This window comes from Aulostomus chinensis, chromosome 9 (assembly GCF_037954235.1).
Source record: "Aulostomus chinensis isolate RoL2024-O1b breed Wild chromosome 9, RoL_Achi_v1.0, whole genome shotgun sequence".
In the NCBI taxonomy this organism is placed as follows: domain Eukaryota; kingdom Metazoa; phylum Chordata; class Actinopteri; order Syngnathiformes; family Aulostomidae; genus Aulostomus; species Aulostomus chinensis.
In genome coordinates this window covers 30,418,388-30,441,128 of record NC_141328.1, presented here as the reverse complement: position 1 = coordinate 30,441,128, position 22,741 = coordinate 30,418,388, and the positions used below count along the sequence as shown (strand labels likewise).

At 43.8% G+C, this 22,741-nt stretch overlaps 1 protein-coding gene and 1 long non-coding RNA gene across 2 annotated transcripts in view; both read left to right on the top strand.

Moving 5' to 3' along the window:
* The first annotated feature begins 2,218 nt into the window (after positions 1–2,218).
* On the top strand, positions 2,219–3,831 carry LOC147256754 (uncharacterized). Its single transcript, XR_015117779.1, has 3 exons — positions 2,219–2,324; positions 3,276–3,316; positions 3,708–3,831. It is a non-coding gene; the product is annotated as an uncharacterized LOC147256754 (long non-coding RNA).
* Positions 3,832–5,566: 1,735 nt separating this feature from the next.
* Positions 5,567–22,741, top strand: part of emilin3b (elastin microfibril interfacer 3b) — a 31,944-nt gene continuing 14,769 nt past the window's right edge. Inside the window, exon 1 of the mRNA XM_086212829.1 lies at positions 5,567–5,988. Within this exon, the coding sequence (XP_086068955.1) occupies positions 5,804–5,988 (185 nt within the window). The 5' untranslated portion in view covers positions 5,567–5,803. The remainder of the gene's footprint in view (positions 5,989–22,741) is intronic.

Genomic DNA, 22,741 nt, shown 5'->3' with positions numbered 1-22,741 from the left:
ACCACAATGATAAAAACTATCCATTCAATTGACAAATTTAAAGATAGTTATAATTTGGTGTACAGAGTCACTTCCTGTTTCCTTGTATGAATCAAACAGATTCAGCAAGTGAAACTTGAGATGACATCACATCCAGCCTTGTATTTATATCCGTAAATGTAATGTAAAATATTACCACTTAAGTCTGTTCAATAAATCTAAGTGACTGATTTCACCTTGAAGTTTCTGTGACTCATCATACATGGCACACACACACATACACACACACACACACACACACACACGCACACACGTGTGCCTGTTTAGGTGTACATGTGCTCAAATGCCTGTGTTTTTACTTGCCATCACTCAGACAGGCAAACCTGCACGATTGCGTCACTGGCAGAGAACAGAGCACCTCTGGCCAGTAAACTAGCCTTTAATTGCTTTGCAACTGAGAACACATTGCTGAGGAAACAAGGCCTCATTGTTTGTGTATGTTCATCTCAACACACCTCATATTTCCACAGAGCGCTGCCTCACCAGCCCTTCACATTAACAATAAAACACTAAATGAGGAATTAGTGTGTTTGTTCACAGGCTCACATGCTCTGAAGGTGTGTGTCTACACTTCTACATGCTGATGAATTCCAACAGCAGTTCAAGTTTCAGTACGTTTCATTGTTTGAACACTGGGGATTGTGGTGAGGTCACAGGGAAGTTTGCTTGCTGCAGAATAAAGTACAACATTGGGCTTCTGTGTTTCACTCTAAAAGAGCTGTTCACGATGAGGTATTAAAAATGAGTGAGACTGAAAAGTGTGTGTGTGTTTGCAAGTGTGTCATGATATATCAGCTTCGGCTGGTGGTGGTGGTCTTGCTGTGATGTGAACCAGATGTGGAGTGGATGCAGGCTATTGTACCCATTGGAGGCAGAATGATGTCTGTGTGTGTTGGTGCATGTAACGCCAGCATTGATTACAGATCCAATGTAATTTTGAGTTGCACCCACCACATTTGGCAGAGCAAGAATACTTGCAAGCTGGAATGAGCTCATGCTTCATCCCCATAAATCAAATAGACTTCACACAGCCAATGCTTTACATGTATCAGTTGATGGAGAGATTAAGCTGCAGCAATAATGATGAGTTTAGACTCAATACCATTTTCTACTACAACCCACAGTCATCAAAAAACAAAACAAAAAAATAAGCCATAACAAGTCTAGCAATTTAAGTTGAGCTGAAATTATTTTCAGAACTTCTAATTTAGCAAAATTTAATGCATGTATGCAGTGGACACTGGATTAATGTTTTTGTAGCATAGTTGATTTTCCCATTCTTGTTTATGTTTGCAGGGGCAGCTCATTAGACAACGCATACATAATGATCCACAAACATGAACATAAGAAAGCACTATAAAAAATGTGAGTCAGTATAAGAAGAGGGTATTTATGTATGACATGAGTATGCCGGGCAAATACTGATGATTACAATTTTGTGCCAATTCCAGGGAAAATCCTATGCATTGTTTTTTAAACAGGGCAGAGATGTCTCTATTTGTCTGAATGGAGTTCTCCTTCCTCACTGCTGAGATCAAAAACAGACTGATTAAAAGTTGTCCTTCTCAATGGAGGAACCTAGTCAGCCCTGGACAATGCTCAGGGGCCGCATTTATAAAACTGGTCTCAGGAGAGCTGACTAAAGGTGACATACGGAAGAAACACAGAAATGGTTTGACAACAAAAATATCCTGATTTATAAAACGGTGGGCACTCTCGCCCCCCTACATCACCTGATTGCCTTTATAAATCCTCATCTACCTGAACTTCTGTGCATGTGAATCTGTCTCACATCCACCCCTGGACACACCCACATTCAACGTTAAATGGTGGATGTAGAGTGACTGGTGAATACTGACTGAATGAAAGGAGTCAGCTGATCACTGGCTCTTCTTGGTGACTCATGTCAGCAACAGCAAGAAAGACCTGTATCAGTGCACACAAGCTTCACCACAGTAGTCAGACTGATGACATCACACCATAAAACTTGAAATCATCAATCCTGATATTTAAACATGGAAGTTTGAAGATGATTGAATTTGACAGTAGAGCTTTGTTGTGGTAAACTTGGCAGTACTATGACACGAGGGTGATGAAGGGTAGATGTAGAGCTGCTACACTTATGGACAGCTGCAGGTGAGCCGCCCAGGGCACTGTCCCAGGCGACAAAGGTGGAGTCGCTCTGGACTACCGCCCCAAGGCAGGAGACTGGAGAAGAGAGAGACAGCCCAAGGTGGGGAATGAAGGCTGAGCTTCTTTGGAGGATGGCTCGAGGTGGGAGACTGGTGAGGAGCTGCTCTTGGGCTTACTTTCAGTCATGATGAAGGCTAAAGTATTATATTAGCAATAGTCAGGTGTATATGTAATTTTAATGAATGTAATGAACCTTGTGTCAGATTTGCATTTACTGTAACCAGATAAGGATATTTCCTTAAAAATATTTACAGATGTAGCACAAGGAGAAAGTTCTAGCATTGACACGATGAAAAGAATAGGAGAACAAATGATGCAAATCCAGCCTCCTGACACAGCACAGAGATACTGATTTGGTTCTGTAATGAATCATTCAACTAACTATTCTTTCAGTATTAGTTTTAGACTCTTTCGCTGTCAGTTTTCATTGGAAGCAGGTTGTTTGGATTGCTTGTTCATTAATGAGGCCAGTCTGATTCTGTTTGACCTTCGACATAAGCCCCATAAACTGGCACAAGAGATCCTTTCTCCTTAACATCTGGCCAGGCTGCTGTTATAGGCGTGTAAAATTGTGCCAGTCATTTCTCTGAAAAATATTTAAGTGCAATGCTGACCACCAGAATTTTGACACAAATCTAGAAGTAGTTTCCTTTCTGGTGTCTCTGCTTTTCTTAGGTGACCAGAGTGGCAGGATGATATTCTTAGACTGGCTCACACTGCAGAATTTTAAGCCAAAGCAGTGTGTAAGAAGTGAACCACGAGTGAATATGATTCCACATACGCACATACCATGGATTGAGATAAAAGGATAGAAAGCAGCATAACTCAAAAAATGCTTTTCAGGGTAATTTCTGATACTTCTGTCCATCTTCTTATCAGCTTGAGCCTGAACACGTTGTAGGCAAGATCTACCATCCCCATGTGTGTTTTCGACATTCTAAGTGCACTGGGTCTGGGATATATTTGGGAACTCCTCCACTGATGTGTCTTCTTGCATGCCTTGAAGTTTTGTGTTTTTCTTTCACGCTGACCCATAAATGAAGAGTAAATACATCTGGTTAAATGGGCCACAGTCCACACACAGGTGAGAAGAACCCTGCAAACCAATAGTTCAAATAAAGAAAGACATCTGCATCTTACTCCAAGTCTTCACTTCTCTGGGTGGTTACAAGTTAAGGTTAGACCAGAGTATTTTACTTTACATAATGAAGTACCAAACTTGAAAGGGTGGGTGGAAGGCTGAGGTTGTTTTGCATTTCACAACACACAACATGGGTGATGGAAACTCATTTTTTAAACAAGCTTTGACCTAGCAACTATATCTTGTAACCAAATAGCTTTTTCTGCTGCCAGTTTCTTCCCAGATATTCCCACCCTTTGTCTTTGATTCTGGAGGACACACAACATGGCCAACACTGGCTGGCACTAAGTTGTGCAACTGATCAAGAACTTTCTCCTCTTCTTCCCTCTTATAGATGGCTGTAGATGGCAAAGTCAAACCCTTCTTCTTCTGCTGTGTTTTTTACAGCCATTAGAAACAGTCTTGTGATGTAAAGTCTGAGCAAGGCAACAACACCAGTGAACAAGCTAACACTGAACAAGCCAAAGAAAAGCAAAATAGAGCACAGGAAAGCTGCAATGTTGCACTGATACATTTCCTCTAGTCTTTGTCATTCTGGTGAGCTTGACATTTCTGTTGTGGTCAAAGTTGTTTCAAAATTTATTTCTAACCATGAGTCCAGTGTGGACCAATCAGCCACAAGTCCTGTCTGACAGTTTTAAAGAGCAAACCATGGAGATGGTATTCTTCTGACCTAAAACTATTGGTGAAAGACTTTTGGGGGATAGTTCCTGTGTTCAGAAAAACACTCCTGGGTATGGGCTGACCTGCAGTGTCCTAATACAGAAGACAGGAAAATATAAATATATAAAATTGTAATCCAATCAGCTATTTTGCCAGCTCAGCCTTACAAGGATTTGTGAGAATGAAATATCAAAAATGTTCAGCAGTAAATCTATTTTCACAAAGTAGTACAACATGGTGCTTCCAAAAAACATTTTTTATAACCCACAATTGCATTTAATCTTGACATCACTAAATTTCAATGTATGAACAGAGCACAAAATGAAGGTCTTCATCTCTAAATTCTAACCCTTGTCCAAATATTTGTAACTCCTCTGAACTTTGCAATACATCCAAGACCAGGTAGCAACATTCATATACAGTATGTATGTACAAAGCATCATTTTCATCATAAAACTTCCTTTGGCAATTTTTTCAGACCTGAGGTATGGTTGTTATTGCTGAGCACCAACATCCATACTGCCAATAAACATGTCCTTACTTGGTTTCCTTATGTGTCTTGAACAAGTCCATTTTATAACAAACTAGTTCCCTCTCTGGAGTGTATATGTTGGACATTTTTAGGACTCAGCACTATTAAAGAAACTGAGCTGATTTTTGTAATTCCCAAAGCAAACGTTTTGAAAGACACAGAGAATAGTTACACATGAATACTGGAACTACATGGAAGTGCCAGCAGGACATGAGTAGGGGGTGGCGGTCAGGGCATGTATAGTAACTGAAGCTGGGGCTTAGATTTTTAATGACTGACCGCAGTGAGGCAAGGAGGAGGTCCATTGTGTCCAGCTCTGCAGCGTCTTAGCTGGCAGGAACCACCGCCTGCACATGGTGCTGCACACTGGGACTGCACTTTGATGTATGGCAGCTCCCAGAGCAGATGGATCAGGAAAAAAAGTAGAGAAGGAAACAAAAGTAGAGGACTGAAGAGATAAAAATGTTGATTATTGGGTATTGGGGAGAAACAGCAGCAGATTAGATGATGAAGATCAGTCACAAAGCATTTTGTTTTTCTTTCTGATCTTCTTTTGAATGTGTTTTTTCATTTGTGCATTGTGGAATGTGTAAGAAAGAAAGAGAGTGGAGAAATCATATTAACCTCCCCCCCTCCTACTTGTGTGGAGCAGCTGGGTTGGAGTTGGGATATGCAAATACAAGCCGCTTGTCTGGCGTCCCCTTCAGACGCTGCTTTTTGCACACACACACACACACACACACACACACACACAAACTCCCTCACTCATGTGAAGTGCAGTGGACTAGAAGGCTGCAGGCTAATCAGCCCACACACACTTCTATGTGCGTGTATGGAACTGAAACTTTTCCCAGCGGCACAATCTCTAGCCATTTTCTCCCCTCTGCCCCTTCTTTCTCCTTTCCCCTCCTCCAGCACACCTTTGTGTTGTTGCCTCTCTTCTTTCCCCTCCCTCCTCTGCTCCACTAGCTTTCTCTCTCCTCACTCCTATGGGCTCACAGTGTTGGTAACCAGCGAGCTGAAGATGTACTGGACGAGATACAGCTGATGCTACAGCTGTTTGGGCTCCATGTCTCCTTCAGGACCTTCTGAAGAGGACAAGATTACACAGAGGAACTTCATCAAAGCACTCTGAAGAAACTTCACCTATCAACCCAATATCCTGAGCAGCCACGTGCATTCTTAAGACTGGAATTAATAGCGCTTTTTAAGACCTAAAAAACAAAGACGAAACAATGACGATCAAGTTGTGTCAACTGTTTGCACAGTTCTTTCTCATAGGAGTGATGCTGTCTGAAGTGAACAGTAAAGGAACATTCTATGGAAGCCATGTCAACCCTTTTTATGGCAGCAGATACAGCATGTACAAGGCTGGACTCAACTCCCACTACATGCAAAACAAGCCCATGACTCGTCACAAGTAAGTGCTGTTCTTTGGGCATTTCACAAGCATTAATGTGAGCTTCTCTTCCCATGCTGCACAGTATTGAACAGAAAAGACATTACAACAATGTTAAGTTGTTAATACTGCCTGCAGAACCCACCTCATACTCTATTTCCCATGAGAAACACTAGTGACGTGCAGAAATATGGTCTTAGTTAAGGAATCAGCTCCATAATACAGATCCTTGAACTGATTTTGTTTCTCACTTACACACCATCAGTGCTTTATTGATGTTCACACCTAAAACCATCTGCGGCTGCAGGGGATAAATATTAAAGAGACAATGACATGCTGGGGCATCAACAGAAAGTACGGTCTTTGGGGTGTAGGGAGGGCTGTGCTGAATTAATGACAAGGTTATTGATCCTTCACAGCCACTGTGTGTGTGTGTGCACGTGTGTGTGTGTGTGTGTGTGCACGTGTGTGTGTGTGTGTGTGTGTGTACTTGGTTTTTGTTATCTTTTTGAGACCTTTTCTGGTATAAACACTGACCTTATCAGGACCCCTAGTCCTCATGGGGACCAAAGACTGGTCCTGATGCAGCAGAACTTCATTCATGAACACCTGGTCAAAGGTAGAGTGAAGGTGTAACCTGCAGTTAGCTTGAGGTTGAGGTCAGGCATCAACTGGTTAGAGTTAGGATTAAGATTAGGGCTTGGGTTAGGATATTCACATGAATGGAAGTCAATGGAATGTCCTAATAAGGATAGCTATGCAAACTGTGTGTGTGTGTGTGTGTGTGTGTGTGTGTGTGTGTGTGTGTGTGTGGAGGGAGCAGAGTTCAATTAGAAGCCAGGCAAATTGTACATCTGGGCCCCCACTGCCAGAAGGGAATGGTTCAAATAATCAACAATCAATAAAGCAGTACTCTCAACACAGTACTCTCACTGGAAATTTGCATTGAGCTTTCTATAGAAAGCTGGTTTGTTTACACATTATTCTTCCAGTATCAATAAAAGTGTTGAATTATGTCCTGTTTCTAATCAGAGATCAGTTGTGAACTGTAAACCACATGAGCAGAGGGCAGCAGCCCAGTAATAAGCATGCGATTAGAAAATCATGAAGCTGTGAGCCAGAATAGAGCCTGGTAGATGTGTTTTTCCCCGGTAGAGATGGCCGATGTTAGGCCTGCGGGGTTTTCGGTGTTCCTCCCTCTCCTGTCTCTTTTGCTTGGCTTCCCCGGAGAACTGTTATAGCTTTGGACAACTCCCCAGCTACCTGCTGCTTCACTCAAACCGCCACAGAATATTGCTGCCTTGTTTAGCCTGTCATGTACTCTCACTGTTGCTCAGCATCCCTTTCGCAGAGTGCCACACCCATATTTAGTGTAACCCCCAACCACCCACTTTATATGACTCAATGTTTCTTTCATGGGCATTATTCAATGCATCGTAGCCTTAGTGATATCACCCACTGGTGTGTGGACTACAACTTTGAGGCTTCAGGTTTGGTATTTTGGTTTGCACCATTTTTTTCTTCTTTTTTTTTTGACAGAACTGACCATATTTTGATGAGGCTGTGCAGCTGGAGCTTTGTGGTAATTGTGATATGAATTCATTGGAATATTCATTTTACTTTTGGTCTTACCAGGAAGAGCAAACATTTTTAAGCAAAGGGAAGCCTGAAAAAGTAATTTTTAGGGTTGAAAATGAGAGTTTACTTTCATGAAATGAAAACACAGTGTGAAATCAGATAGTTCTAAGAGGAAAAACACAACATATAAAAATAAGTTCAATGTTATTTCAATGTATTCAGTTTTGTATGATTAACATAATTGTGCCTCATAGGTGACAAGGTATTCATGTCCTGAGTTAAAGCCTGCTTTACTACTTTTCTTTGAAACAAGAGTTAACCAGAATTTATAATTATGCCTTATTGAAGAGGAGCACTTAATCAATCAATCAATCTTTATTTATGTGGCCTCAAATCACAACAAAAGCCATCTCAAGAGCAGGTCTAGAACCTCACTCATTAATTCAAATGAAAGAGACCCAACATTCCCACATGAGCAAGCACTTGGCGAAGCTGGCAAGAAAAAAACTCCCTTTAACAGGGAGAAACATCAGGCAAAAGTGGGCTCAGAGAAGGCGGCCATCTGCCTCAAGCATTTGAGGTTGAGAGGGGGAGGAGAGAGATGAGGGTGGGGGAGGAGAGGCAATAGAGAGGTGAGGGGGCAAGGGGATAAGAGGAGAGAAAGATATAGGGAGGGGCAGAGAAGAGACAGAAACACAGGGCAGGACGGAGCGAGTAGTTGGTCCAGGACAGGAAGCAATCAACCCAATTGAGCCCATCAAACTCATCAGGGTAATGTAATGGCAACCATGGAGGTTGCCCCCTGTTGGCCACTAAACAGAGTGCAGTTCTGAGGCTTTGGCTGCAATTGTCAGGCCTGGAGGCTTTGCCCACTTTTATTATACAGTAGATACTTTCAGGGCAGCACAGTGGTGTGGTGGTTAGCACTGTCACCTCACAGCAAGACTGTTCCAGTTTCAAGCTAACCCTAACCTTGCATGGATGGCTAGATACTTTCAAACTTTGATGACATATAGATGAGTGTTAACCACACTTCTTCACAGTCAGTCTGGATAACTTCCAAACAATATAATTTCTGCACACATCAGTACAGCACTTTAACACTTCACCCTGATTAAGTATATATAAGTATATGTAAACACTATGCCCCGAGTGTACTCATGGCCTGGTTATTATATGTCTCCTGTTGGTTCTTTATTTCAGCATATGGCACCAACTGTTAAGAACCTTTGAGTCTTTTTATTAGTGGTAGTAGTACTGCAGTAGTCGTGTGTTTGATTCCGTCATCACACACAGTAAAACAAGCACGAAAGTACTGACAGTATACACTCTTATGTAGAATATGTTATTATGTAGATAACAGCATAAAGAAAATTAACATGTAATGGTAATGACTGAAAAATTACAGGCAGAAGCCTCTGTAAGTACTTATGTTTTATATCACATGTTAAAAGGCAGGGTGGCCCGGTGGAGCAGTGGTCCTCCCTGTGGCCCCCCAGCAAGAAGGTTGTGGGTGGAGCCCCGGCTGCAGCACAGGGTCTTTCTGGGTGAGTCTCCATGTTCTCCCTGTTCCTGCTGGGTTCTCTCTGGTACTCCAGCTTCCTCCACAGTCCAAAGACATCAAGAGGGACCAGGTTAATCCAGACTCTGAATTGACCGTAGGCGTGGCTGGGAGAGCCAATGGTTGTCTGTCTCTATGTGTTGGCCCTGCCATGGACTGGTGACCTGTCCAGGGGGATGCATCAGGAATATTTTCATGCAGTTTTTGCAAAGACATCATTTTTCAGTCCTGGGAGACTGAGATGCAGCTGCCAAGCTTGAACTGGGAAGCATGATATAATACCAACATGAGCTTTCCTTCACTAGCTTCAGTTTTCCAATTGACTTTTTTGTCTCAAAGGCCTGGCTGGCATTGCAGTGAGCTACCAGAATGAGCCTCTAAATTATGATTCAAGGATATTTTTTACCTTCTTATTATCAGTTTTTTTGAAACTTGTTTTTAATGCTATGCAGGATAAAACATAAAGACTTAAATGCATTTTGATGAGATTTGGTTAGGGCTGCACGGTGGTGCAGTGGTTGGCACTATGGCCTCACAGCAAGAACGTTGCGGGTTCAAATCCCGGCTCGGGCATGGGATCTTTCTGTGTGGAGTTTGCATGTTCTCCCAGTGTCTGTGTGGGTTCTCTCCGGGTACTCCGGCTTCCTCCCACCATCCAAAGACATGCAATTTGGGGACGAGGCTGATTGATTCTCTAAATTGACCATAGGTATGAATGTGAGTGTGAATGGTTGTTTGTCTCTCTATGTTGGCCCTGTGATGGACTGGCGACCTGTCCAGGGTGAACCCTGCCTCTCGCCCGTTGATGCTGGGATAGGCTCCAGCCCCCCCGTGACCCTTAATGTGTAGGAATAAGCGGAAGATGACGATGGATGGATACTTGGTTATTTGTGTTGAGGAGTAAGTTGATTTTGGAATTGATCCAAAGCCAGAACCAGATCTGATGACATTAGGCATGCATTCTAGAGTGGCCTCTAGATATATATATATACAGTATGGGCTTTTGCTGTATTTTTTTTTCTCAGTTTGTTGAGGAGGTTCACCTCCATTATCTTCTATTAAAATAATATGTAATTTTTCCTTCATTGAATCTGTTGTTCTCTATAACCACATTTCTATGCCTTACTCCTGAGAATGACAGATTTACCAGCCTTTTTTGTTGAGTAATACGTAATAGAAGCAAAAGTCAGTAAGAGATTGTTGATCAGTGGTAATATTCCCCCACGTACCTGCGAGTACAACTATAGTCTTTACACAAGTGCGGCTTACCCACCGAGACCCAGCAGGCCCTCTCACCATGAGGTAAAATAAAATACCACTATACGACAAAGTACACAACAGGTGAAGTATAAGAAGAGCCATGTACCCATTAATCTGTAATAAGTGTTTGTTGTATAAATCAATTAGGATTGCAGCAGATGCCACATCATCACAGATCAGATCAGAGGCATGTCCAAGTGGTTTCTGATGACGTATGGGACAGAGGTCAAGGGGGAAAGGTCAGAAGTTATGATTTGCTGTGGTAAGTTTGTGTTGAGTGACCTGTCACGTGAGGGCGGGGTATATGACCCAAACGCAGACGGAGGCAAGGAGTGTTCAACGAAAGAACTCAAAGTTCCAACTGAAGAGCAAATACAAAGTAGCAAAGGAAACAAAAGCTGGGAAAACTGGGAACACAAGGGAGAGAACATGAGACTGAGAATAACACTAACAACATAATCTGAGAACAACTGACAACCAAACTCTGACAAGGACCCACACGGACAAAGGGAAACACAGAGGTTAAATACACTGGGGAAACAAGACACAAGTGGTGCGATCAATGCAGGTGAGACACATGAGGTAATCAAAGGAAGGAGCACAGGAAGACAGGACACAAACTACAAAGTAAAACAGGAACACAAGACAGGGATTGACATGACCAGTGGAGGTAAAAAACCAAGACAGTCTCCTTACAGGGGTCACAGAGGCTAGACAGCGAACTCCAAACCTCACGTTAAAGTATATTTAGCAAGAACTGTGTAGCACAAACCATTCTGTAAATATGATTGTGATTTTATGTAGACGTCACAAATAGGGTGAGGGTCAGGACAAAATGTAGCGTTATTGCTGGTTGTCTTTCATTCACACAGCAACACACTGTTTACCACTAGGAGTTTTTTTATAACCTTTTAAAGCCTTACATCATATAAAAAAGTACTCAAATGCTCACAAGACGTATTTCATGGACCATGATGAAAAATTAAGAGTGGGCTATTTTTAGCTGTGATTTTACATGTATTTTTTCCATGTCAAGCAATACAGATCATATCATACAGTGTCAAAGGGATTTGACTTACACTATTTGGTTTATTTTAGCCCAAAGACAAAAATAATTCAAAACAGTAATAATAATTAAAAACAACACACATTAAAAACATTATCGAACAACTTTATTTAAAAAAACATGGAGAACTGTTAATTTTTTATGAACATAATGTGCTTTGAAAAATGCCTGAGGATGAATAGTTACTTGCATGTGGTTTTGTCATTACCTAAGTTTAAAGCCTTTTACCTTAACAGACATGATTGTCCATCCATCCATCCATCTCTCCATTCATCCATCCATCCATCCATCCAGCCTATCCCAGCAGCCTTCCCCTGGACGGGTCACCAGTCCATGGCAGGGCCAACACATAGAGACAGACAACCATTGGCTCTCCCAGCCACGCCTACGGTCAATTTAGAGTCTGGATTAACCTGGTCCCTCTTGATGTCTTTGGACTGTGGAGGAAGCTGGAGAACCAGAGAGAACCCAGCAGGAACAGGGAGAACATGGAGACTCACCCAGAAAGACCCCGTGCTGCAGCCGGGGCTCCACCCACAACCTTCTTGCTGGGGGGCCAACGTGAGGACCACTGCTCCACCGGGCCGCCCCACATGTGATTGTGCCCAATAAGATTTAATCACTTCAGTTATCTGTGCAAATGAAAGAATTAAACTATATCTACATAGCAGACTCCCTCATGGCAAACAGGATTAGAGGCCAACACTCAGCCTTGAAAATTGTGTCTGCCTTCATAATATAATTACCAGTGCTGGCTCGGAGCTGACCGTGTCTAGGAATGACCCGTTTGGCCCTTGGGCTGGAAGTATCATATCGGTCCTGTGACCCTCATCAGTAGCCACAAAAGCATCATCCATCATTCCCGCACCACTGAGCCCTTAAGACCTGCCAGGTAACTAGATAATGGTTTCATGAAAGCATATATGCAAAAAAGATGGGCCTCAAAGCAGGCTTGCTCGTTAATAGAAATGGCTTTTAAAGGCTTATGGAAGACTTTTTTTTATCTGACTCTCTCCAGTCATAAATCTGTCAGGCAACAGCAGTGGGCCAGGTTCAAACAGTCAGGAACCCTGCAGGTGAGAGAGCAGTTAGTTATAAGGAAGGTGAGCCCTGTAGTGCCACCTTGTCAAAACAAGCAAGGCAGTGGAGGAAAAAGTGATAGGGTCCAGAATCAGAGACGTCAGGGGCATGATGAGGCAACACAGAAGACTTTCATGAAGAATGAAAAGAGAGGGAAAAAAGGACAAAATGAGACACAGAGGACAGACTAGTATGTCTAGATAATTAAGCACAGATTACCTGCAGTTTAGAAAATTTCTTAAAGGACCAAAGAAATGGGTAGGAAGGTAATGAGGAAAAAAGAATTGAGAGGTGAGTTGCTTTGGGCCTGGGAGGGAGGGAGTGGAGGTCTAGCGGTAATAAGTGCTCCACGTGAGAATCTGAAATTGGAATTCTGCTTTCCCCCAGGGAGACCGTGAAGGGACTTAGGAACTGTAATGATATCCTGGAAATAATTACGGTGGGGCAGACGAGCAGCTTGAAAATGACCGGCTCCACGAACTGAAAAAAGAAAATATTTTGGTCGCATTTGGTGGTTTTGGTGAAAGACAAGACAGAAGGCAAGGCAAGGCAAGGCAAGGCAAGGCAATTTTATTTGTATAGCCCGTTTTCACAAACAGTTTGTCACCAGCCTTCACATGGCATCATAACAACATCCTCTGCCCTTAGACCCTCACATGGACTGAGGAAAAACTCCATAGAAGCAAGTAAGAAATAGTAGGTGTGACTTTCCTGTCTCCTTGAAAAAGACGAGTTAGTCACACATATGAGAACAGGAGGACAGAAAGGAGGAGAGAGAAGCCCAGTGCATCATGGGAGATCCCCAGCAGTCTGAGCCTATAGCAGCAGATCTAAGGGCCAGCCTAAGCAGTCCTGACTATAAGCCTGATCAACAAGGAGGTGTTAAGTCTGCTCTTAAACCTAGAGAGGGGGTCTGGGTCCTGGACTGAAACTGGGAGACGGTTCCACAGGAGGGGAGCCTGATAGCTGAAGGCTCTGGCTCCATTCTACTGTTAGAACTCTAGGAACCAGCAGGAACCCTGCATCCTGGGAGTGAAGCGTTCTAGCTGGATCATAGGGGACTAGGAGCTCTGTCAGGGATGAAGGAGCCTGATTGTTGAGGACTTTGATGGTAGAAGAAGAATTTTAAATTCTGTTCTGAATCTGACAGGGAGCCATGCAGAGAAGCAGTCCAGGAGAGACCTGGTCTCTGCTACCAGTTCTAGTCAGGGGGGCAGCAGCATTCTGGACCAGCTGGAGAGTCTTTAGGGACTTATTAGTCCAGCCTGGTAGGAGGGAGGTGCAGTAATCCAGCCTGGTAGTGACAAAAGCAGGGACTAGTTTTTCTGCATCTTCGTGAGACAGGATGTGTCTGATCTTAACGATGTTACGTAGATGGAAGAAAGAAGTCCTAGAAATTTGCTTAATGTGGGCGTTAAAGGACAGATCCTGGTCAAAGAGAACTCCTAGGTTCCTTAGGGTCATGCTGGGGGCCAGGGTGGTGCCTTCAAGGGTACCTGTCTCATTAGATAGGGTGTCTCTAAGGTGTTTTGGGCCCAGGACAAGAACTTCAGTTTATCAGAGTTTAATAAAGGAAATGATGGTCCTCCATGTTTCCTGTCCTTCAGACAGGCCTCCAGTTCAGTCAGCTGGTTTGTTCCATGTGGATCATTGATGAGTTCAGCTGAGCGTCATCTGCATAGCAGTGAACATTAATGGAGTGTTTCCTGATCATGTGACCTAGAGGAAGCAGGTACAGGGTGAAGAGGACTGGTCCAAGCACAGACCCTTGTAGAACACCATAACTGACTGTAGTGGTCTAAGAGGAACCATCATTAACTAGTACCACCTGAGATGACCTAGTAAATGTGACCTGAACCAGTTTAGTGTGGTTCCTTTAATTCCAAAATAGGTGTGTTTTAATACATGGGGGGGGGGGGATTTGGGGGGAAGCAGGAAGTGCACACACAGAGTTAAGCATGGTTCAGTTGGGTTGGTTCACTAATGAGTCTTCAGATCAGTTTGACAATTTTTTCTCACTGAATTTGCCAATGTCACAAAACACAAGGGTAAAATGTCCAAAAGGTTATATTGATAATTCAGTTTATAATAGTTGGATCATGTAAAATCTCGATTTGGATGTCTTGCTTGAAAGCCATATTTTATTAGTACAGAGAGTTTGTGCTGTTGAATGAGCCTAGAAAGAGTGAAGTACGTCAGACCAGGTCAGTTCATGTAAAGTTAATGATCAATCACATTAGATGAGGTGAGATGAGCTTTTTAACCAGTGTTGTTTGGGTTTGTTTTTTATATATTTTTTGGGTTAGATTTGCAGCTTCTTATTCCCTTATACTGAAGCTCAACAGTATACCAGAGGAGAAAATCACATTCAAGACCAGGCTGAAAAGTAGTTGTGATCATTTAATATTAGCCTCCTGTCTTTGTTTCCTGCCTTGGGTGAATTACCTGTGTCTCATCAGTTAATCAATCCTGTTCCTGGTATTTCTCCTCTTATCATCTCCCTCCTGCCCTCGTGTCCTCCTTGGGTTAAAAATGAAACTATTTATTTTAATGAGTCTTGGTAAATGGACTCAATTTTATAGAGCGCTTTTATACCTTAGCAGCACTCAAAGCACTTTACAGTGTCATCTCATTCACCCTTTCACACACACACACACTGATGGTGGAGGCTGCCATGCAAGGCGCCAACCTACTCATCAGGAGCAATTATGGGTTCAGTATCTTGCTCAAGGACACTTGGACATGGTCACCGGGGTCGGGGATCGAACCAGCAACCCTTCGGTTGCTAGATGGCCACTCTACCCCTGAGCCATGCAGCCCGCTTGCTGGGTTATTAGCTGGGTTTGTGTTTTAGTTTGGTCATCAGATTAAATTATTTTCAGATCCTCCTGTTACCACCGTTAATTGTTTTGCCAAAGTTAAATTAGTCTTGTTAGGGTTTATTTTTGTATCCTACACATTTAAGGTATTTGCATCCTACCACCTTGCCATCTCTGCATTTGGGCTATGACAACAAAACCTCACAATATCAACCTTGTTATAACTAAACCTTTGTTACATCAGTTCCCACAGAGAAGTTAGCTACTACTACTGTGACACTGGAAATGGTTCCACCACAAACCTCAGGCTAGCTGTCGAGTTACCACAGAACTCTTCAGTTGCTTATATCATTTACATGTGGCTTTTGTCTTTGCGTTTTTCTGTTTTCTTAGTTATTCTTTTGGTCAGAATGAAGAATCTGGTTCATGGTTGCTTTTGTTTCAGGCTAAAACATCTTGCTAGAAGGTTTTTCTGAAATTTTAAAGAACATAGATGTGAAATTTACTTACAGAACTGAAGCCATTCACAAAGTGGGTGGCCTCAGAGCTTTGTTCTGTCAGCGGGTCTCTACCAGGTAACACAGGCAAGGTTAAAGGTTCACTGTGCCTGTTATCATGACGAAAGTGATATTTACTGTCAGGGACTTGTAGGGTTGTCTAGACTGTCCTATCTGTCATTCACTAGCAGAGAAACAGAAGAGTAAATTTCAGTCTCCTAGGGTTAGTGACCAAGCATGGACATAGTTTTCATCACTCTCCTTTCCTCTTTTCTCTTGTATTCCTGAGGTCTCAGATCATGTGTCTTCCAGTCCCTTGATGCTCCCACTCTGAAGCAGACCAAACAAAGTCTCAGCCAGCCTGCAGCAGCTGGACATGGCTGAGGCAATAGATTATTGATGGCGCTCTTTCCCATGACCACTTACACATCTTTGGTGATTTGCCATTTCTGTTGAATTTCTGATGTATCACTGTTGCTTACTGACACAACATATGTCGCATCTTCTTTTCCCCCACCAACACAGCAATGCAAGGGAAAGGATTTCTGTCAGCTCTTTGATTATCCTGTTAGCATGACCTATGAAGGGTAAATATCACCCACAGTTCCATGTGACACGCCACACCTATGAAAACAAACATAAAAATATTTTCTTTTTCGAATGTACATCGTCAGACATTGTGCAAAGTTCACAAGCATCTGACAGTTGGGTGAACATGGCCACTCCCCTGACCAGCTCTGTGCGTAATATGCAGGATGTCCTTGCTCATGGAGAATTGTTGGGTGTAAATTCATTGAATGAGTGTGGCACTCGTAAAGTGTCATGATATAACTTTTGTTCTGATTTGGTTCTATACAAATAAAACTGACTTGACTTGATGACTTAATATGTGTGTGATAAACTTGCTGTTCTGTGAACTGCTCTCCATCCGCTCTCATGCCCATGGTGTCACAGTCCCATATGGACTGTCTCAAATAAGCAACTCAAGTACTCTCAAGTACAAATTTCCAGTTTGTATTAGAGATTTTTTAGTCTCTTAGTTCTTGTGTTTCACCAGTATTTCCTAGCTTGTGTTTCTGTAGTAGTTCTCTAGTGTTCAGTTCCTACTTTATTTTGTCAGCTCTTCCCTCCTGTGTCTTTGATACTTGTCTCTTTGGGTCTTGTCAGTTTCCCAACTGTTTTGAGAGCTTTACCTGGGTCTTGTTGGTTAATCAGTCCTGGTCTGTCCCAGTCCTACTCCTGGTGTCTCTCCTCCTACCAGCTCCTTCCTGCCTCCCCAGTCTCCAGCTGGCTCTTGTTTCATCATCAGTTGAGTGTGTTTAAGTTTGTTGGTCCTATTGCATCTTGTCACCTCACTTGTTTTCTAGCCTCTGTTTGGGTGCAAGTGCCTTTTTGAGTTTTTGGATTGCTTTTTCAGTCAAGCTTTTGTTTTGTTGAATAAATTCAAATACACTCAACTGATGATGAAACAAGGGCCTGCTGGAGACTGGGGAGGCAGGAAGGAGCTGGTAGGAGGAGAGACACCAGGAGCAGGACTGAGACAGACCAGAGGGGTGCACTATGAAGCAAGATTAGTGGGTTTTCAAGGTATGTTAAGACTAAAGCCAAGGTTTTCAATGTCACTAAGGTGGCTCTCTTTTAACCTGGCTAGATCACCATGGTAACTGAAGTGGCAAAGTTAACCTTGTCTGGAGCAGGGGCCTCATGTATGAATACTTGCGTGGATCTCATACTAAAAAACTGCGGTCGCAAGAATCGCAAAAGTTGCATACGCACAAAAAAATGCAGATGTCTCAATCTGTGTGAGTGCCGGAATCCACGCACGTTTCCTTGATACATCCCAATCAGCGTGGAATTGAGCGCAGATGTCGGAGTGACCGGGCCCGCCCCCGTTACACCCACCTATAAATACGCAAATTCATTTAAATAGGGTCTCAGCTGTCGGCGCTCCCAAAACAATGTCAAAGAAAAAGAGGTTCACGGCGTGGAGCTGGAGGTGCTGGTAGGAGAGGTGGAGGAGAGACAGCAGATTCTGTTGGTCAGCCTGTCCAGTGGTGTCAGGATGAACAATGAAGGTTGAGAGTGGATGAGAAGTGAGAGGGTGAACGAGGTGGGTTCAGAGCCACGCCCCCCGCAAGATGAAAACAGTGGTGGGACCTGTTATTGGCTAAAGTTCCCTTCTCATCAGCAGTGTTGTTGATCATCATGTTCATACATCTGAACCTCTTCTACTGACGGAAAGAACGAGTCGCTACGTGTTTCAGGTTTGATGACGACAGTAGAAAAGTGTTGGCTCCTCCTTTACTGAACGATGTTCTTACGCAACATTTCCACCTGCTTTGCCACAGATGTAAAGGCAACAAACACACAGAATGATCCATCAGCCATGCCGCCAATGTGCAGCACCCCCACTGGCTCAGTCATCCACCAGGACCAGCGGCATTCGGGCCAGCCCATCCTCACACAGGCGGTCCTGTAGTCACAGGAGGACATTATTTGGGGAATAACGGGGACAATGAGCGGCTCGACTGCCTGATAAATGTTCTGGAACGTTTCGTGGACAAAATAAATTAATCTGGCTTCATGAATCGTGTAATCACTTCTTACCCTTTCACACTGTGGAAATGAAATTCTGGCGTGTGAGGACGGCTGCCCGGCCGGGATCGGCGTCCATCCCTCCAGCCTCTGCGTATCGATGATCTGCTCATTGATGGAGTGAAAACCCTTACGATGGACGTAAGCATGTTCCTCTTGGGATGGCGCTTCTATGGCAACATGAGCGTTGTCAGTGGCTCCGAATACATTGGAGAATCCGGTTATTGCTGCAAATTGCGCTTTAATATTTAATATAATATTATTCAATGTTCAGGTCCACCACCCAGGGCAGGTGACTCACCCCGGAACGGTCCGCCATCTCCTGCTGGAAAGCTTTTTTTGTGCCCGATGTACAGGTATGTGTGGTTACCAAATAATGTCAGTTACCAAACACCGCCACAGGGTGTCGCCAATGGACCAAAGTGCAGTTAACGCAAGAATCAGCTTTCCGCCAACTTTTACGGAACCTCCGGAGTTGGCATGAATCAGTGCAAGAATCGACGAACATTTTGCGTTGATACATCTGAACATGGGCGTCGATCCTGGCGTACGCAAGTTTTTCTTGCGTAAACCGCATTGATACATGAGGCCTCTGGTTATGTTCAGAGTTTCAGCTTAAATCGGCTGTAAAAAGTGCTGCCCTTTCACCAACAATCTCTTTTGAAAATGGCATCACCATTTTTGAATGATCGGGTTGACCTTGGCGCAATTACTGTGCAAGGTTCTCTTCGGCGGGAGAGAGTATTCAGAGACCAGAATAATCCACTATCTTTTCCTGATGTCATTCTCTATGAACACTCCAGGTTCTCAGTTGAAGCAATATGTTATTTATTCCAAACTGCTGGAGCCATGGAACCACGAATAAAGACAATACTTTGAAAAAAAGAAAGAAATTTGATAGTCTATTGGTATTTATCACAAATAATATTTCATCTACAAAAACAATTTCACTTTGATTTGGCCAAAAACTTAAGTCTTTCCACTCATCCTTTATTATGGGTCAGAGTCTGACCTAAATGCACAGACAGTGCACTGAGTGGTAAAATAAAATAACGTTGCAGTAAGCGTGTGACCTCATTTCCTTTTTCTGTGCGTTGTTGAACGTAGTGCTTTGCTTCGTTGCACTCGCTAAAGTGTGATCATCCCTGTTAATTCCTTATTTCAATGACTAATTACCTGGCAAAACTACATACCTAATTGCTTTATTTGGCCGATGTTTAATAGATCATCTGACTTGTAGCCACAGTCTCTTTCCTGTAAATTCTCCTCTCGTAAGCTAGCGATGGCTTCTCCTTCTCACTCTCCTCTCTCGTGCTCAGTGTGCCACATATTCAGTTACTCCTCTGCCTCCTTTAGTGATACTGTAGTGTTGGAGGCGAGGCATAGCAAGGTTTCATTGGACCTGCGGCGGCTCCGCATTCATGGATCCAAACAATTAGCCACTAGAGCTAGCCAGTCCCCATTAGCTGGTGCAGAGCCCCGTTAGCTTAGCCGCGACTAGCACTTCCCGAGCAGCTCCCGAGTGGTCGGGAAACCAGGGCGAGTGGGTGACTGTCCAAAGGAAGCATAGTCCCTAGTAGAAGCCTGCTGTCAGCGACAAACCACCGCTTCACATCTTGAACAGGTTCTCCCACTCAGCGACACACCCGCCGAGAAAACCACTCTGGTAATTGGAAGTTCCATTCTGAGAAACATGAAATTAGCGGCCGGGTAACCACAGTCAAGTGTATTCCAGCAGCCAGAGAGGGCGACATTGAGTCAAATTCGAACCTACTGGCTAAAAGTAAACGTAAACATGATAAAATCAATATTCACGTCGGCGGTAATGACATCCGACTACACCAGTCGGAGGTCACAAAAATTAATATGGAGGGAGTGTGTACATTTGTGAAAATGATGTCGGACTCCATCGTGTCTCTGGACCCCTATCTCATCGGACCAGCGACCACGTTTAGCCGCATGTCGTCGTTCAACCGCTGGCTGTCGAGGTGGCGTCCAGCAAACCACGTGGGCTTCATTGACAAATGGAAAACTTTCTGGGGGAGACCTGGTGTGATTAGGAGGGACGGCATTCATTTCTAGAAATATGACCCAGTTTATAATAGAACCAGAACCCTGAGAACCCAGAGTTCAGACCAGGAAGCAGAGCTGCCGTCTTCCACGCTTCTCTGCGCGTCCACTAGGGGGCAGTTACCCACCCAGTTTATTCACTCCAATTGTACTTGTAGAGGAGTCAATCAGAAAAACCTAATCAAAATAGCCTCTGATATCTGACAGTTGTGTTGACCTGCTGAGTCTCACTGAAACCTGGCTGGTGACGATGAGGATGCTAGTCTGAATGAATCCACTCCTCCAGTCACAGGAACACTCACATTCCTCCAGACTTTGGCCCAGGAGGTGGCGCTGCTGCCATTGTTGACACCAGTTTAGGAATAAATCCCAAACCAGAAGAAGTTTCCATTCCTCTGAAAGCCTGATTCTCAGTTTGTCTCCTCCAGCCTGGAAACTCTCCAGCCTCTCTGATTGATGATTGAGGACCGTCCTCCTGGTCCTGACTCTGGATTCTGATCTGAATCCTCAGAGTTTCTATCAGTTTAGTTCTAAATCAGATCAAGTCATGATTGGAGGAGACTTCAGTATTCATGAGGATGTTGATAACCACAGTCTGGTACTGCATTTCTCTCTATTCTAGACTCAACTGGTGTCCATCAGTCTGTCCATGAACCCCTCACTGTCACAACCACACCTCCACCTCCTCCTAACATGTGGAACTGAAGCTGAACATCTGGTTGTGTTTCCACAGAACGCTTTTATCAGACCACCAATCAATCACTTTGGAATTTGGACTGATCAGCTACACTCCACTCAGGAAAACTGTAGTTTCCAGATGTTTGTCTGATCAGGCCACACCTGGATTTAAGGAAGTGGTTCCATTGGTGCTAAATTCAGTGTCATGTCCCACTGTAACAGAGGACGCTGTTGTCCACCTTAGTCCCTCCCAAACTGATCATTTTATCCATAGAGCAGCAGGCACCTTAGCAACAACTCTGGACTCTACTGGCCCACTAAAACAGAAAACTATGAATCCAAGGAAACAAGCACCTTGGTACGGTTCTGGAACCTGACAGCTTCAACAAGAAACCCAGAAACTGGAGAGAAGATGGCGCTGCTCCAAACTGGAGGAGTCACATGGAGTCTGGCAAGATGGCCTTAGAACCTAGAAGAAAGCCCTTAGTAGAACCAGAGCAGCCGACTACTCAGCACTAATAGAGGAACACAAGAACAACCCAGGTTCCTCTTCAGTAGCCAGACTGACAACATGGCACCTAGAACCCAGAACCTTAGAGGCAGCTGGAGGACCAGACACACACTTGGATAGTTTTTCTCCCATCAGCCTTCATGAGCTCAGTTCAATAATGTCCTCCTCTAAACCTCTACCTGTCTCCTAGACCCCATCCCAACTAAGCTGCTCCAAGACTCTCTCCCCTCGTTAGCCCCTCCCTCTTAGATATGATCAATGTGGCACTGGTATCTGGTTCCGTCCCTCAGTCCTTTAAAGTAGCAGGAATTAAACCCTCCTCAAAAAACAAGCCTGGATCCAGAAGTTCTACCAACTACAGACCAACATCACATCTTCCTTTTCTCTCCAAGGTTCTGGAGAAAGCAGTTGCTAAACAGCTCTGTGACTTCTCCACAGCAACAGCTGATTGGAGGATTCAGTCAGGTTCCAGGTTCATCCTAGCACAGAAACAGAACTAGTCAGAGTTACCAGTGACCTCCTACTGGTACCAGATGAGGGACTGGTCTATGTGCTGGTCTGATTAGATCTCAGTGCAGCTTTGGTACCATTGACCACCATATCCTTTTACAGAGACTGGAACCTGTCACTGGTATTAAAGGAACCACACTAAACTGGTTCAGGTCATATTTTCCAGGTCATCTCAGTTGGTACTAGTTAATGATGGTTCCTCTGAGACCACTACAGTCAGTTCTGGTGTTCCACAAGGGTCTGTGCTTGGACCAGTCCTCTTCACCCTGTACCTGCTTCCTCTAGTTCACATGATCAGGAAACACTCCATTAATGTTCACTGCTGTGCAGACGACACTCAGCTGAACTCATCAATGCATCGCAATTTTGCAGAGATGTGTCAACCAAGATGGCCCTAAAACATCCAGAGCCTTGAGATATCCAGGATGGATCTCATCCACCCCCAGAGCTCTGCCCCAGACCTTGAGCCAAACACTGACCCGCTAGTTGGTCCTCATAATTAGGCTGGTGTCTGCTTGGCAGCTCCACCATGAATGTGTGAGTGTGAAT